At 38.4% G+C, this 13009-nt stretch overlaps 1 protein-coding gene across 1 annotated transcript in view; it reads left to right on the top strand.

The window, feature by feature from the left end:
* The window catches only part of ENPP6 (ectonucleotide pyrophosphatase/phosphodiesterase 6), a 187487-nt gene extending 175209 nt beyond the window's left edge, over nucleotides 1-12278 (top strand). Inside the window, exon 8 of the mRNA XM_069096385.1 lies at nucleotides 10403-12278. Coding sequence (XP_068952486.1) covers nucleotides 10403-10617 — 215 coding nt within the window. The 3' untranslated portion in view covers nucleotides 10618-12278. The remainder of the gene's footprint in view (nucleotides 1-10402) is intronic.
* Nucleotides 12279-13009: the final 731 nt, after the last annotated feature.

Consider the following 13009-nt stretch of genomic DNA (forward strand, 5'->3'; position numbering starts at 1 on the left):
TCCTTCCTTCCTTCCTTCCTTCCTTCCTTCCTTAAAGGCAATTGGGGTTAAGCGACTTGCCAAGGGTCACAGAGCTACTAAATATCTTTGAACTCAGGTCCTGCTGACTCTGAGATCAGTGCTCTATCCACTGTACTACCTATCTACTCCCAAAAATTCATTTTCAAATAAGGCCTCTCTACTAATAAATGTGTCTGTGAACCCTAGACCTCGGTGTTAGTTTCCTCATCTGTAAAATGGGGATGAAAATAATAGCACTTACCTAATATGAGTTTTGTGGGAATGGATTAAATACTTTATCTGCAGTGCTTGGTGAATTGTAGAGTGCCGTGTCAGTTATAATAATAACTGAGAAGGGGTCACCCCCCAGCAAGCCATCTCTAACTTCTTTTACCTCTTGGACTCTGACTGTGGCATTTAGATCATGTTGGGTACTAGATGCCCACTGTTAGTGATATATTGCTCCAATTCCAAAATTCTTTCTACTCTACCCTATTTGCTTCCTGTGGATACAGGACATTGGACCCCAGGGATTTTAATCAAGAATATTACTTTCTCTAGAGGAAAAAAAGATAGATCGTGAATTCAAAACAGTTATTAGGAAGATTGCACTAAACATGGAGTACAGTCCAGGGTTGGGGAAGAGGAAGGAAGATGCAAAACACATCACTTTAGCAGGACAACTCTCAGCCTCAAACCCAAGAACCTTTTGAAACAAAATACCCAAAGCTGAATCAGGTTAAATTCGCATTCACTGGGGAGACTTGGTCTGGAGAAAAAAAAAAGTGCAGCCATATCTTCCCCCCAGGCCTAAAGCTTTCAATCAGTCACAGCCAGAAGCAAGCCCCCCATCCTTCACTCTCCCCCAATCCCTTCCAAAAGAACTAATTGCAAAAATGTTTCCAGGCAGAGCAAGTCTCTGGAACCTCATACAAGCCAAGTTTCTGGCTCTGATTGCTCCTGCTTCAATTCTCCTGCAAGATTGAACAGCTTTATGCCCTGGCTAGCTTATTCCAGAGAAAATGTAAGAGGCTGGCCTTTCTTAGGCATCTCACTGGGCTCTGAGATAAAGGCCCAGCCTGCTGGAATCCTGGTGCGTGCCTACAGCTTAGGTAAGAAGACTGGATCCCTGCCGTTGCTGAGATACAGCCTGAGAGGTCTGAGGCCTTCCAGAGCCTGTCAAGGATTAGGAAAAGGAAAAGGAAAATGAGTTTGCAAAGACAGCTTTCCTTTGGCTGATACCGGGTTCTGATCTGTACAGCCTCATCTCATCCAAGAGAACTCCACATTCAAGAAGAGAAGGTCAAAATTGTGTGGCCTCTCTGCCAAGTCAACAAGCCACATTTGGAAAACAGATCAAGGTGAACAGTGACAACCCCGGTCTGTACAGTTTTTCATCTCAGAAGGAGTCATGTTTTATATGTATTTTTATATGTTTTATATGTATTTTTATTTTTCAACTTAGATTCAAAAACCTGAATGAAACAGAAAATCAAACCAATTGTCAGTATACTCTGAAGCAGAAAAGATCAAGGGAAGGGTAGGGAAAGAAACAAGCATTTGATTAATTCCTACTATGTTCCAGGCACTAGATGAGAGCTTTACTTTTTTTTTCATCTTTTCATGCTCATAACAATCCTATGAAGCAGGTGCTATTTTTATCCCCATTTTACAGATGACAACACTGAGGCAGACTGAGGTCAAGTGACTTAACCAGGGCTAAAATGTCTGAGTCTGCATTTGAACTCAGGTCTTCCTTGCTTCAGACCCAGTACCCTCCACCACCTAGCAGAGTACAGAGGCCAGAGCACTGGAGAGGTTCTTGGGGGAGCTGGGTTCTAATCTCAGATCTCCTATTAGGATCTGAGGATTTTGAGCTGAAAGGAAATTTAGAGGCTCTCTAATCCAGATCCTTCATTATATAGATGTGCAAACTCAGCCCCTGAGAGGCAAAAATGACTTGCTTTAAAGTCACATTGGGAATAAGTAATAGAAGATTCGAATTGGGGTTCTCTTAAACCACACTGTTTTCTCAGTACTACCTTTCAGGTAAGCTACTATATATACATAGTTATTATTATTATGTATTATAAATATATACTCTAAAATACATACATTAAATGTTATGTCATAACATATATAATGCATAGTATTATATGTGATATATTATTTATTGTTATATATTATATATAGTACATTATATATAATATATAATCCTACCTGGGCTAAACCACTCTGGATCGTAGCTTCTTTGTAAACTGAGGACCCTCCATCTTCCTGCTTTGGCAGGGACAGTGGGGGAGCAATAAGAAAGGAGACAGGGGTGCCAAGAACCCCACCATTTTTCGACCATGGACAAGTTTTCACTTGACTGTCGGTGCTCGAAACAGGAGATCTTTCTCCACTGACCAACCAGTTGACATGTTGGCCAGGGGAGCTAAATCGCATCATCCTTGGCCATATATGACCTCTGTTAACCCTTCCAGCTCCAACAGTTTGCTTATGAATCAGAGTTCCCAGAAGTCCCCCATCCTCATCCCAAGACTCCAGCTCTTTTTGTAACCAAAATCTAAAGTCAGGAATATTCAGGAGCTCCATTGAGAGCATGTGATGGGAGCTTGGGTTATACAGGATTTGTTCACACTGGGACCTGTGGCCCCTTACTCATCAGCTCTTAATCAGGGCACATTTCATAGGACTTGCTCTAGGAACCATCTAGAAATACCAGGACCAAAGAGAACAGCCCCATGATGATAAGAGAGACCATCTGGCCCAGGGACCAGCATTCCTTTTGGACTTTTCTGGTTCACAGAAAACTGTGAAACAGATGGATGGAGAAGAGGGGTGAATAAGGGGATGTGGGAAGATGATGCTGTACTAAGACACCATGGATCCCAGATCCCCTGCAAGTACTCCCATGGGACTTGAGGTGTATCTCACTACTGGGCCATAAAAGGAATCACCTCTAGAGTCTTTCACCCAACCCAGGAATTCACAGAGGGACTCCTAGAGTCCTGCAAGGATTCTGGGATAGACTAATTGCCAGGGCAGGCTGAGAGCCAAGCCTCAGAGGACAAGGCATAGACAGCTGCCCTATAGCCTTCTGGGTGGTCTAGACACTCCTGCCTGGACACGAAGCTGTAGAAGGACCCCGCCTGAGGTTGTAGCCTGTGGCTGAGAGATTTAGGGCCTTCTGGGTAGGTCCAGCTGTATATATGCCGGGCAGGGACCCAACCCAAGTCTGGGACTTGTTTGCTTAAGCCCAGCTCCAAAAGGAGCAGCCTCAGGGAATAGGGGGCAGAGGGTCCAGCCAATCACTCCCAGAAACAGAACCCGAGGCTTGCCTAGTCTCAATAATTCAATTCAATCAAAGGTTATTATGTGCTTACTTTGTGTCAGGTACCTTGATTAAATCTAAAAGGAGACAAAAGATAATCCCTGCCCTCAAAGATCTTACAATCTTATGGGCCCTGGCCCAGCAGAGCAAGCAGTCTCAGGGCATTTCAGGTAGAGTACAGTAGGGGATTTGTGGTTCCAGATAAACTGCAGGCTAAAACCCCTATGTACAATTCACATAGAACTGTCCCTGAAGCCTGTGGTGGGCTGTACACTACTGTAGGAGGAACCGCTGAGCCCAGGACCATAAGACCATAAGCCTCAGAAGGTGCCTATTGCAGGGAGAGGCCCTAGTCAAAACCAAGTCCCTAGGCAGATCCCCAAGAGTAACTAAAGGGAGTTCTAGTCTGATCTAGTCTAGTCCCAGTATAGACTTAGTATTTGGTACACTTTTACTTTTATCATGAGTGAAAGATGAAATAACTGAGGAAATAAAAGTTTGATCTTCTGAGCATGTTGATTTATTAATCAATGCATGACAATTGCTTAACAACGAGGGACCAGACCCCTCTGCTTAACCCTGGACTCTGAATATGCTTTTATGTATTAAAAATGATTACTCAAATAAAATCAATCAATTAAAAGGAAACAGGTAACCAGGATATAACATTGGTGATCTGATTTCTAATTGGAGGAAAGATTAGGAACTTTCCAAGTTGGAAGGGGGAGAGCCAACAGGTACAATTCCCTGAATTCAGAAAAGGAGGTATCCCGTTCCCCTCAAGCGTATGTAAACAATCCGAGGAACATGAAAACAATAATTGATCAGTATGAGACCAGTTTTTAGATTAGATGTGTATCTCTATATCTCTATCTATACCATGCAGGGCTAGGTTCAACAATACGGCAAGATTTCCTCCCAATTCTCATAATTGAATAATTTTCTTACAAGACAGGATTTGGACTAGGCCCATAATTGAATAGAAACTAAGCTAGCTCCAGAATTTAGTCATAAAATGGAATCACTGTGGTTCACTTAATTCCCACAATTAATCCCTTGCTGTCCTAATCCCACTTGATTCAGGTAGAGGCCCCTCTATGAGCAAATGAAGGCAAACACTGATTATCATGAGGAAATGCCTTGGTGTGAGAGATACCAAGGGAACAAACCCTGAAGAGGTTAGCAACCCCATAACAAGTCCAGGTAAAACTTCAGAGGAAAAAAATACCCTACCCACAGAGACTCCAAGAGTCCCACAAGGAAATGAAATGAGATATGCTAGAAACGCTAGAGAGAAAAGAATAGCAAGGAAAATTGACATCTTAGAACAAATAGTGGAAAATTGCGTGCAAGAACTGAATGCCCTAAAAATTAGAATGGGCCAGATTATAAACAAAGACTCGACAATACAATAAGATGAAAACAAACCCTTCCAAAAACATTGAAAAAAAGAGAGAAGCAAACCAAATAAATATCAAAAACAGCTGAACAACTGACCTAAAATAAGGCTGAAGGGAAACAATTATAAGTATCCTTTTTAAAAAAGTCTGGATACCATATTTTAGTCAATTATAAATTAAAATTGCCCACAACTCTTAAAACCAGGTGACAAAGTAATATAGAAGGAAACCACTAAGCACCTTCAGAAAGAAATCCTAAAATGAAAACTCCAAGAGTCATTATAGCCAAAATTCTGACCTTACAGGTAAAAGAAAAATTTCTTTGAGCAAACAAAAAGGAGTTCAAATGATGAATATCAACAGGATTGTACAAGATTTAGCAGCTATTACATTAAAAGAATGGGGAGTTTGAATATGAAATTACACAAGGCAAGAAATAAAGGTTTGCAACCAAGGATAATCTAACTGGTAAAACTAAGTATAATCCTATTGTGGAAAAATCCATGGAAAAGAGGATTTCCAAACATTCCTGATGAAAACATCAGAACTGAATAGATATTTAGAAATGGAAACAGTAATACAGGCACCAAGAAAAACATAGAAAGATACATATGTTTGTATAATTGAAAGGGAATATGTGACAATAAATTGTTCACATGTTAACAGGGAAAATAAGAAACTGTCTTCTTAGAACCCTAATATCTTTAAGGGTCAAAGAGAAAAGTTAAAATGACAGAGGGACTATGGGTGAGTTTGTTCTACTTTAATGGTCTTGGGAGAAGAAAAATAGGAGGAATGGTGAAGTAGACTAAGGAAAAAAGGAGGCAAAAGGAAATAGTGTGCGTAGTGCTAGAAATGCTAGTTATAGCAAGAAAAAGAAACTGAGCGAATAAGGGTAATCAAAGAGAAAAAGAAATTTTCAGTACAATAATAATTTTAAAGTGCTCAGCAGAGTAGCACATAATAATTGTTACATAAATGATGAATGTTAGCTATTATCATTATTTTGAGAACCCTAGAGTGTCAAATGAAAGAAAATAATTAGTAGCTTCCTCAATAAAAATAAGGTAGAATTTATGTAGTACTTTAAAATTTACAAAGTACTTTGCATATGTTGCCTCAAATGAGATAACATATGTAAAGCAAAAATGCAGGTTATAAGATAAATGTGCAGAAATCATCAGCTGTCCTATCTAAGTGTCCCAAAATTATTGGTGCAGTTTTAATAACTTTAGAAGTATAAAAATACAAAAACATAATTTGGAAGTTACAAAGTTAGAAAATCAACTAGAGCACAAGACAGTGTTTATGTTAAATTGTAATAAGAAAATTATCAATATTTTTAAAATTTAATAATTAACCTTTCTAATATTTTTATAAAATTATAGAATTCATACTTCTGAAGTTATTAAAGCTTAAAATCACAAGAAGTCTTTTTGGGATGCCCTTAATATAAGTAACTGATTCAAATTTGTTAGAAAAATAGCCATTCCCCAATAAGCAACCAGCCAACAGACATAAAGAGGCAATTTTCAAATAAATACTTCTAAGTTATATGCCATCATATTTTTTTACAATGCTCCAAATCACTAATAATTAGAGAAATGAAAATTAAAGCAACTTTAAGTTTCCATGACACGATTATCAGATTGGCATAGATGACAACAGAGGAAGGGGACAGACGGTTCAACAGAACAACAGGTTCACTAGAGCACTGTTGGTAGAAGTTTCAATTGATCCAGCTGTGAATTCTGGAAAGCAATTTGAAACTAATCCTGGAAAGTTACCAAACTACGCATATCCTTTCACTCAACTAGAACACCACCTCAGAGAAAGAGCTCTTTTCATGGTAGCCAGAAAATAGAAACTAAAGGGATGTTCTCCTATTGAGGAATGGTTAAAGAAGAGACAATATGTGAATATGATGGGATATTATTTTTCCATAAGAAAGAATAAAATGGATACTTTCAGATGAAACTGAGAAGACCTCTATGAACTTATTCTGAGCAAATGGAGCAGAACTAAGAGAACAACTTATGTGATAACTATGTTATAGAGAAAAATAAGACTTTAGAACTCTAATCAATGCAACGATAAACTACAAGTCTAAAAGAATGAAGATGAAACATGCTACTCATCTCCTGATTGAAACGAGAGGGGTGTTCAACTTAAAAAATGCAGAGACACATTTTCAGACATGACTAGCATGAGAATCTTTTTCCTGAATATGAAGATATGTATTCAGGAATTTATCTATCATCTATCTATTTTCTATCTATCTATCTATCTATCTATCTATCTATCTATCTGTCTGTCTGTCTGTCTGTCTGTCTGTCTGTCTGTCTGTCTGTCTGTCTGTCTGCCTGCCTGCCTGCCTGCCTGCCTGTCTGCCTGCCTGCCTGCCTATCTATCTATCTATCTATCTATCTATCTATCTATCTATCTATCTATCTATCTATCTATCTATCTATCTATCTATCTATGTTGCTTTGTTAAAATTTGCTTCATAGGCAGCAGGAGTAGTGGGGGGGACTTTAATTTTTAAGAAAAAGCTTCTTGCTTCAAAAAAGTTTAAAAATTAATAAAAGGAAAAAAAATCTTCCTGCCAAATGACTAGGATGACTATTTGCATGAATCCCCTAATGCAAGGGGACATCTTTTAAAACCCTTTTTAGTAGCAATTCAGCTTAATTTTCTCTCTTCCCAGAGATGAAGAGTGGAAAGTTGGCTTCTAAAAGATTGTGGAAGAGGAACCTTAAGTTTCTTACTTAGTTATTATAAATATTGTCAAAGCAGTTACTCCTTCTACCCATACAAATCACAACCTCTCTTACATTTTTGTCCCTATCTTTCCATAAATTGTTCATAGGAGATCTATCCAATGTGCTGAAGACCTTTGTTTAAATTTTATATACACACACATCATATCATATTATATTATACATAATATATATATACATACATATGGATATATGTTTGTATGTATATTTCCACAAAAGGCCTCCTCTTATGCCTCCTAATAGCATGGAAATGACCCAGAGTTCACAAAGGTTATGTCAATGGAGGGTGACCTAGAATGAATTCTCACATGCTGGAAAGACTTTGAGTATAGCACTAGTCAGAGACCAAGTCTGTTTTCTGATAGCCAATCTAACTAATCATGGAGAGACCCATTAGCAGGAGACTGATCTCCTGGTGATAAAACTATTGGCCATGGCAACTCATGAAACAGGGAAAGACAAAATGGCAAAGGACTGTGTGGACCCCCTTTTATTTCTACAGTGATGGTGGCAAAGTCACAGGATATAACACAAGATGCTAAGAATCAGTTTTCAGACCATCAAGAAACTCTTATTTGACTGTTGGTACTACGAACACAAGATCCTTTTCCAAAGACCACATGAGTAGACATATTGCTGGAGGGGCTGAGTCATATCAATCTTGACATTCTTACTATAAATGAAACCAGAAGAAAGAAGAGAGTTGTGGTTAAATGGAAGGTGCTCCTTAGATGTAAAGAAAGGAGTTGTCTGAATGGATTTAATTGTATACGCCAAAGCTACAAGAAATATTATATCATGTTGTGGTACTATTGATGAATATTTGGGGGAAAGACTATCATGAGTTACTGAGAATGAAGTAGTAAAGAAATTCTATGAAGAATTTGGTGGAACTATTAAGATCAAATCAATATATATTCTGATACTTAGTGACTTAGATGCAAAGGTGGGAGAAGGTGAGGATGGGGAGAAATACATGGAGAAGTTTGGTTCAGGAGAGAGAAATGGGAGAGTTCTAGATTTATAGACTGTGACTTATAGATTATAGATTATTATTATTTATAAATTGAGTTACAGATTAGTTAGAAGAATTTTCTTTAAAAACTAATTGGCTGACAATTGGTAGGATATAGTAAGCACCAAGCAGCATTACAAAAAATGAAATTAATGACATTTTAACACATGGGAAGAGATGTTGCAGACATGGAAGTCATCCCTGAGTCATCTGTCTGTTCACAGTCAGACTATCTACTCTTCAGAGGTAAGATCAGAATTTATAATTAATAAGATCAAAGAATAGTAATGAGAAAAAGATATAGAGTTCCGCTGAAAAGAATTAACCCTGAATTATTTTAACAGGGTTTTGAAATCCCAAAGTAGGAAAGAGATAACAGAAATAACACCAATATTAACTAGAATCATTTCATTTAGAAGTCAAACCAACAAAAATTAATTGCTACAAAAAGGAAACCTCAAGAGAGCTAAAAAAAATGCCTTAGTCAGCAAGCATTTAACTTACTTGCCAAAGAGTGAGGTGATGTCTGCCAAAGGCAACCACATGCTAGGATGCAAACTCATTTGGAAAATCTTATGAAGAAGGATAATGGGTGACTCATGAAGTAGAGAGAAGCAGTAGAGAGTAGAACCAGCCTAAGGAACGCCTGGCAAGATATCCAACTAAGCCAAGTCAACCTAATAGTACTCAAGGATGAAAACAGAGGGAAGACTACAAACAGAAGAAAAATGGAAAAGATCTGCAAGAATTATTACCACAAACTCTTTTCTTCATGCAAGATAGCGGAACCCATGTTCAGACCCTAATATCACAGTCTTAGAGCTCCTTATATAAGAGTTAGAAATGGTGCTAAGGGGAATAAAGATGATAAAAGCAACCAGATTGAATCAAAGATATACAAAGAATATCCAAGCTGGAGGTGATACAATATAAGGGGCATTGAAGGATTCAGACTGAGAACCCAATTTACAACGTATTTAAAAGATGACAAGATACCAAAAGCACAGAAAGAATCCTAGACTTACTGATTTTTTAAAAAGGTAATGGGAAAAACATCACCAACTACTGACAGTTGTTGTTTGTTGTTCAGTTATTTTAATTGTTTCTGACTCTTCGTGACCCCATTTGGGGTTTTCTTGGTAAAGATACTGGAGTGATTTGCCATTTGCTTCTCTGGTTCATTTTACAGATAACAAAACGAAGGCAAACCGGGTTAAGTGACTTGCCCAGGGTCACAAAGCTAGGAAGTGTCTGAGACCAGATTTGAACTCATGAAGCTAAGCCTTTCTGACTCCAGCTGTGGTACTCTATCCATTGCACTACCTAGCTGCCTACATTAAAGAGAGTATAATGCACAAAGTGAGAGCATCTACAATGGGAGTACACTATTCAGTGATGGAGTCATAGTTTTATCATTTCACAATTGATCAAATGAGATAATATCTATAAAGTGCTTATGCCTGGCACACAGTGGGTGCTTAATAAATGCTCATTCACCTCCTCCAACCATAAAGAACTCAAAATTGTAGAGAATGTAAGAACATATTATGAAAAACCATTCCACTCTGTAAAATATTCAATATGCATGTGTGTGTATACATACATATATGTGTCTGTACACATACACGCACACATACATATATACACACCCTCTTATCTGCTGTATATATACATATATGTGTCTGTACACATACACGCACACATACATATATACACACCCTCTTATCTGCTGCTAGTTCATTGGGATTTGTCCATAGCATTGCTGTTTTTATCCCAAAGGATTATACTGCCCAAAAATATAACTTCTCTATGTTAATTCCATCTCTCTCTCTGCTTATGAAGTGAAAGACTCTTTCTATTTCCCTTTCAGATTTCAAGCCCAACTTCAGAGCAGCTCCAATCAGAGCAGTGGATGTTTACAATATTCTGTGCAACTTGGCGGGGATAACCCCACTGCCCAACAATGGCTCCTGGTCCCGAGTGTCATGCATGCTAAACAGCCAGCCCAGCGAGGCGCATTTGGTGCAGCTGAGCAGCTGTGCCCTAGTATTCATTCTCTTTTTACTGTTTGTGCAACACATTTGATTCCTTGAGTCTCAAAACAATGTCGGTCAGTGTGTCTCTAAAGTGGAAACTTGTTTTTCCCTCCTTTTCTATTTGAATAATAGCTTCATTAACAGAATCAAGGCTAGATAAATTATAAATGGACCATTTATGAGATGGTTATATACATACTCTCCCACACACAATTCTTTATTATTTTTAAGTCACTTTTTTTTTTGCCTGGAGGTAGAAAGCATCTCAGCTGTCTCTAATTCATCCAACTTTAAACCACTGTTCTTCATACCAAGAGACTCAGGATAAAACAACCAGCTGGGCAAAGGTCCTGGCATTTTGTCAAGTAGACTTGGTGCCTGTATGTTTGTATCTCCTGGGTCCATCTCTGCCATGTTTTCTTGCAAAGCAGTCCCTCCCAGGCCAGTCTTAGCTTGCCATGCTCACAAACAAGACCTAGTATTCCCACCTATAATCCAGCATTGATTTATTTTACCCCATATCAGAAGAGGCCTTGGTCAATGCCAATTACTTTCCTATGCTTCTAATCCAACTGAAAGGGGAATTGCTCCTACAAGGATCTTTGACATGGGGTCCTCCTTTGCCTGGGTCCCTTTGCCCATGATCTAGGTGAAAAATTTGTGAAATCCCAGAGCAAAGCTAAGTGACTGGTTCATCCAAAGACTGAATGTATTTGCTCTCTAGTCCTGCATAACAGAAAACCACATTAGAAATGCACTCCTATGAAGAATCAGAATGTAACAGGCCCAGAATAAACACTGGATAGAGATTTGCTGAATCTGAATGCTTACTCAATGATGATGCCATGATTGTTCCTGTTTAAAAAAATGCTTCCTCCTTAGAGTTTGTTCTGGTAAGAGATGGCATAGAATGTTAATTCCAGGATAGACAATGAATGTATGGGCACATTACCAAAAAACTCACATAAAGAGAATTCTTTTTTAAGCTTCCACTAGAAATCAATAAATACACCAATAAGCATTTATTACATGTCTACTACATACCAGGAAAAGGTAGTATGGAGTAGGTGACAGAGAACTGGCTTGTAGCCAGGAAGCTGTATATGATACATACTGACTTTGTGATTCTGGCAAATCATTTATCTCTTTTTCAGTGCCCAAGGCAGCTCTAAGACTTTATTGCTAAGAAAGCATCAACTTTTACTGGTAGAGTTTCTTTAATATTAGAGAAACCCAGATCTAGTCCCTAGCCCCACTATGTGTCAGGTACTGTGTATACAATGGAAGAAAATATATATTGTGGAAGATAGACTATGGAAGACAAAAGTGAAGCAGTTCCAAGTTGTTGGGTTTTTTTTTTAATTGTCCATGCTCACGCAAATCATAGAACAATCCAGAATGCCAAAGGAATGGGGGAGGCAGACCAAGTGCATGTCAGCTGTTCAACAAATCATTCCTTAATTAGGCAGCAAGCATGATGAACCCACCTTCAGCCTAGCTTCTTTGAAAATCTCCAAGACTTGTTGGAACAGGGAACACTATTCTGTTACTGTTTGTCTGACATATCTGATTCCTCCAGTTCCCAAACCCCCAGACTTAGTGGAACAGATAACAATGAGCCTAAGTGGAGATATTTTGAGTTTCTTTTAGAAATTCACTGCTCGAGATTTTCAGATTGTTGTTGTTATTGTTTTTTTTTATTTCACAAAAGGTCTAGTTGGACTTTTCAAATGCCAGGAGTGACGTATTTCTGTCTCACTGCATTACATATAAAAACCATGTGACTAAAAGTACCGTAGATGGAGCTGATCTGAGAAGGTGACTTTTCATCTGGCTCTGACCAGCCATAAAATGCCTCAGGAGAGAAAGACCCTTCACAATGCTCACCTTGGAAGACAGATCCACCAAACTGTGTGGCCTGGGGGTTGTCTTTGTGCCTTGAGTTATGAGGATAAAGATTCATAGCTTTAAAAAAATTCAAATTAATCTTGACAAATAATTTCTGTAATCTCAGTAAAGGTTTTTGTAATGTGTTTTTAAAGCTCCAACCACCATCAAGTCAGTGGAAATGAAGGTAAATCAACCTTTGTTGTCTGGATTTATTTACTCTTTTTTGGACTAGATTTCCAATATCAATAGTATAGGGTACTCACCATGTGGAAACCCCCTCCACCAGCACCAATCAGTTCCTCCTCTACAACAGATGGTCTTAGAAAGCCCCCAGGGACCATTGAGAAATGCAATGATTTGCCCAGCATCACACAGCTAATATGTGTCAGAGAGAGGATTTGAACCCAGGCCTTCCTTACAAAAGAGGCTTGCTTTCTCTCCCCTTTTCCATGCTGCCTCTTGTGTTCTTTGAATATTAGGAACAAAAGACATTTTTAGTGCTTTGAAAGCAGCTATTTTTTTAAAGTCCACCTTCCTTAATGGACAAAGTT

The sequence above is a fragment of the Petaurus breviceps genome, unplaced genomic scaffold (genome assembly GCF_028583685.1).
Source record: "Petaurus breviceps papuanus isolate PSGF00001 unplaced genomic scaffold, PetGlider_PUasm1.0 126, whole genome shotgun sequence".
Lineage (NCBI taxonomy): Eukaryota > Metazoa > Chordata > Mammalia > Diprotodontia > Petauridae > Petaurus > Petaurus breviceps.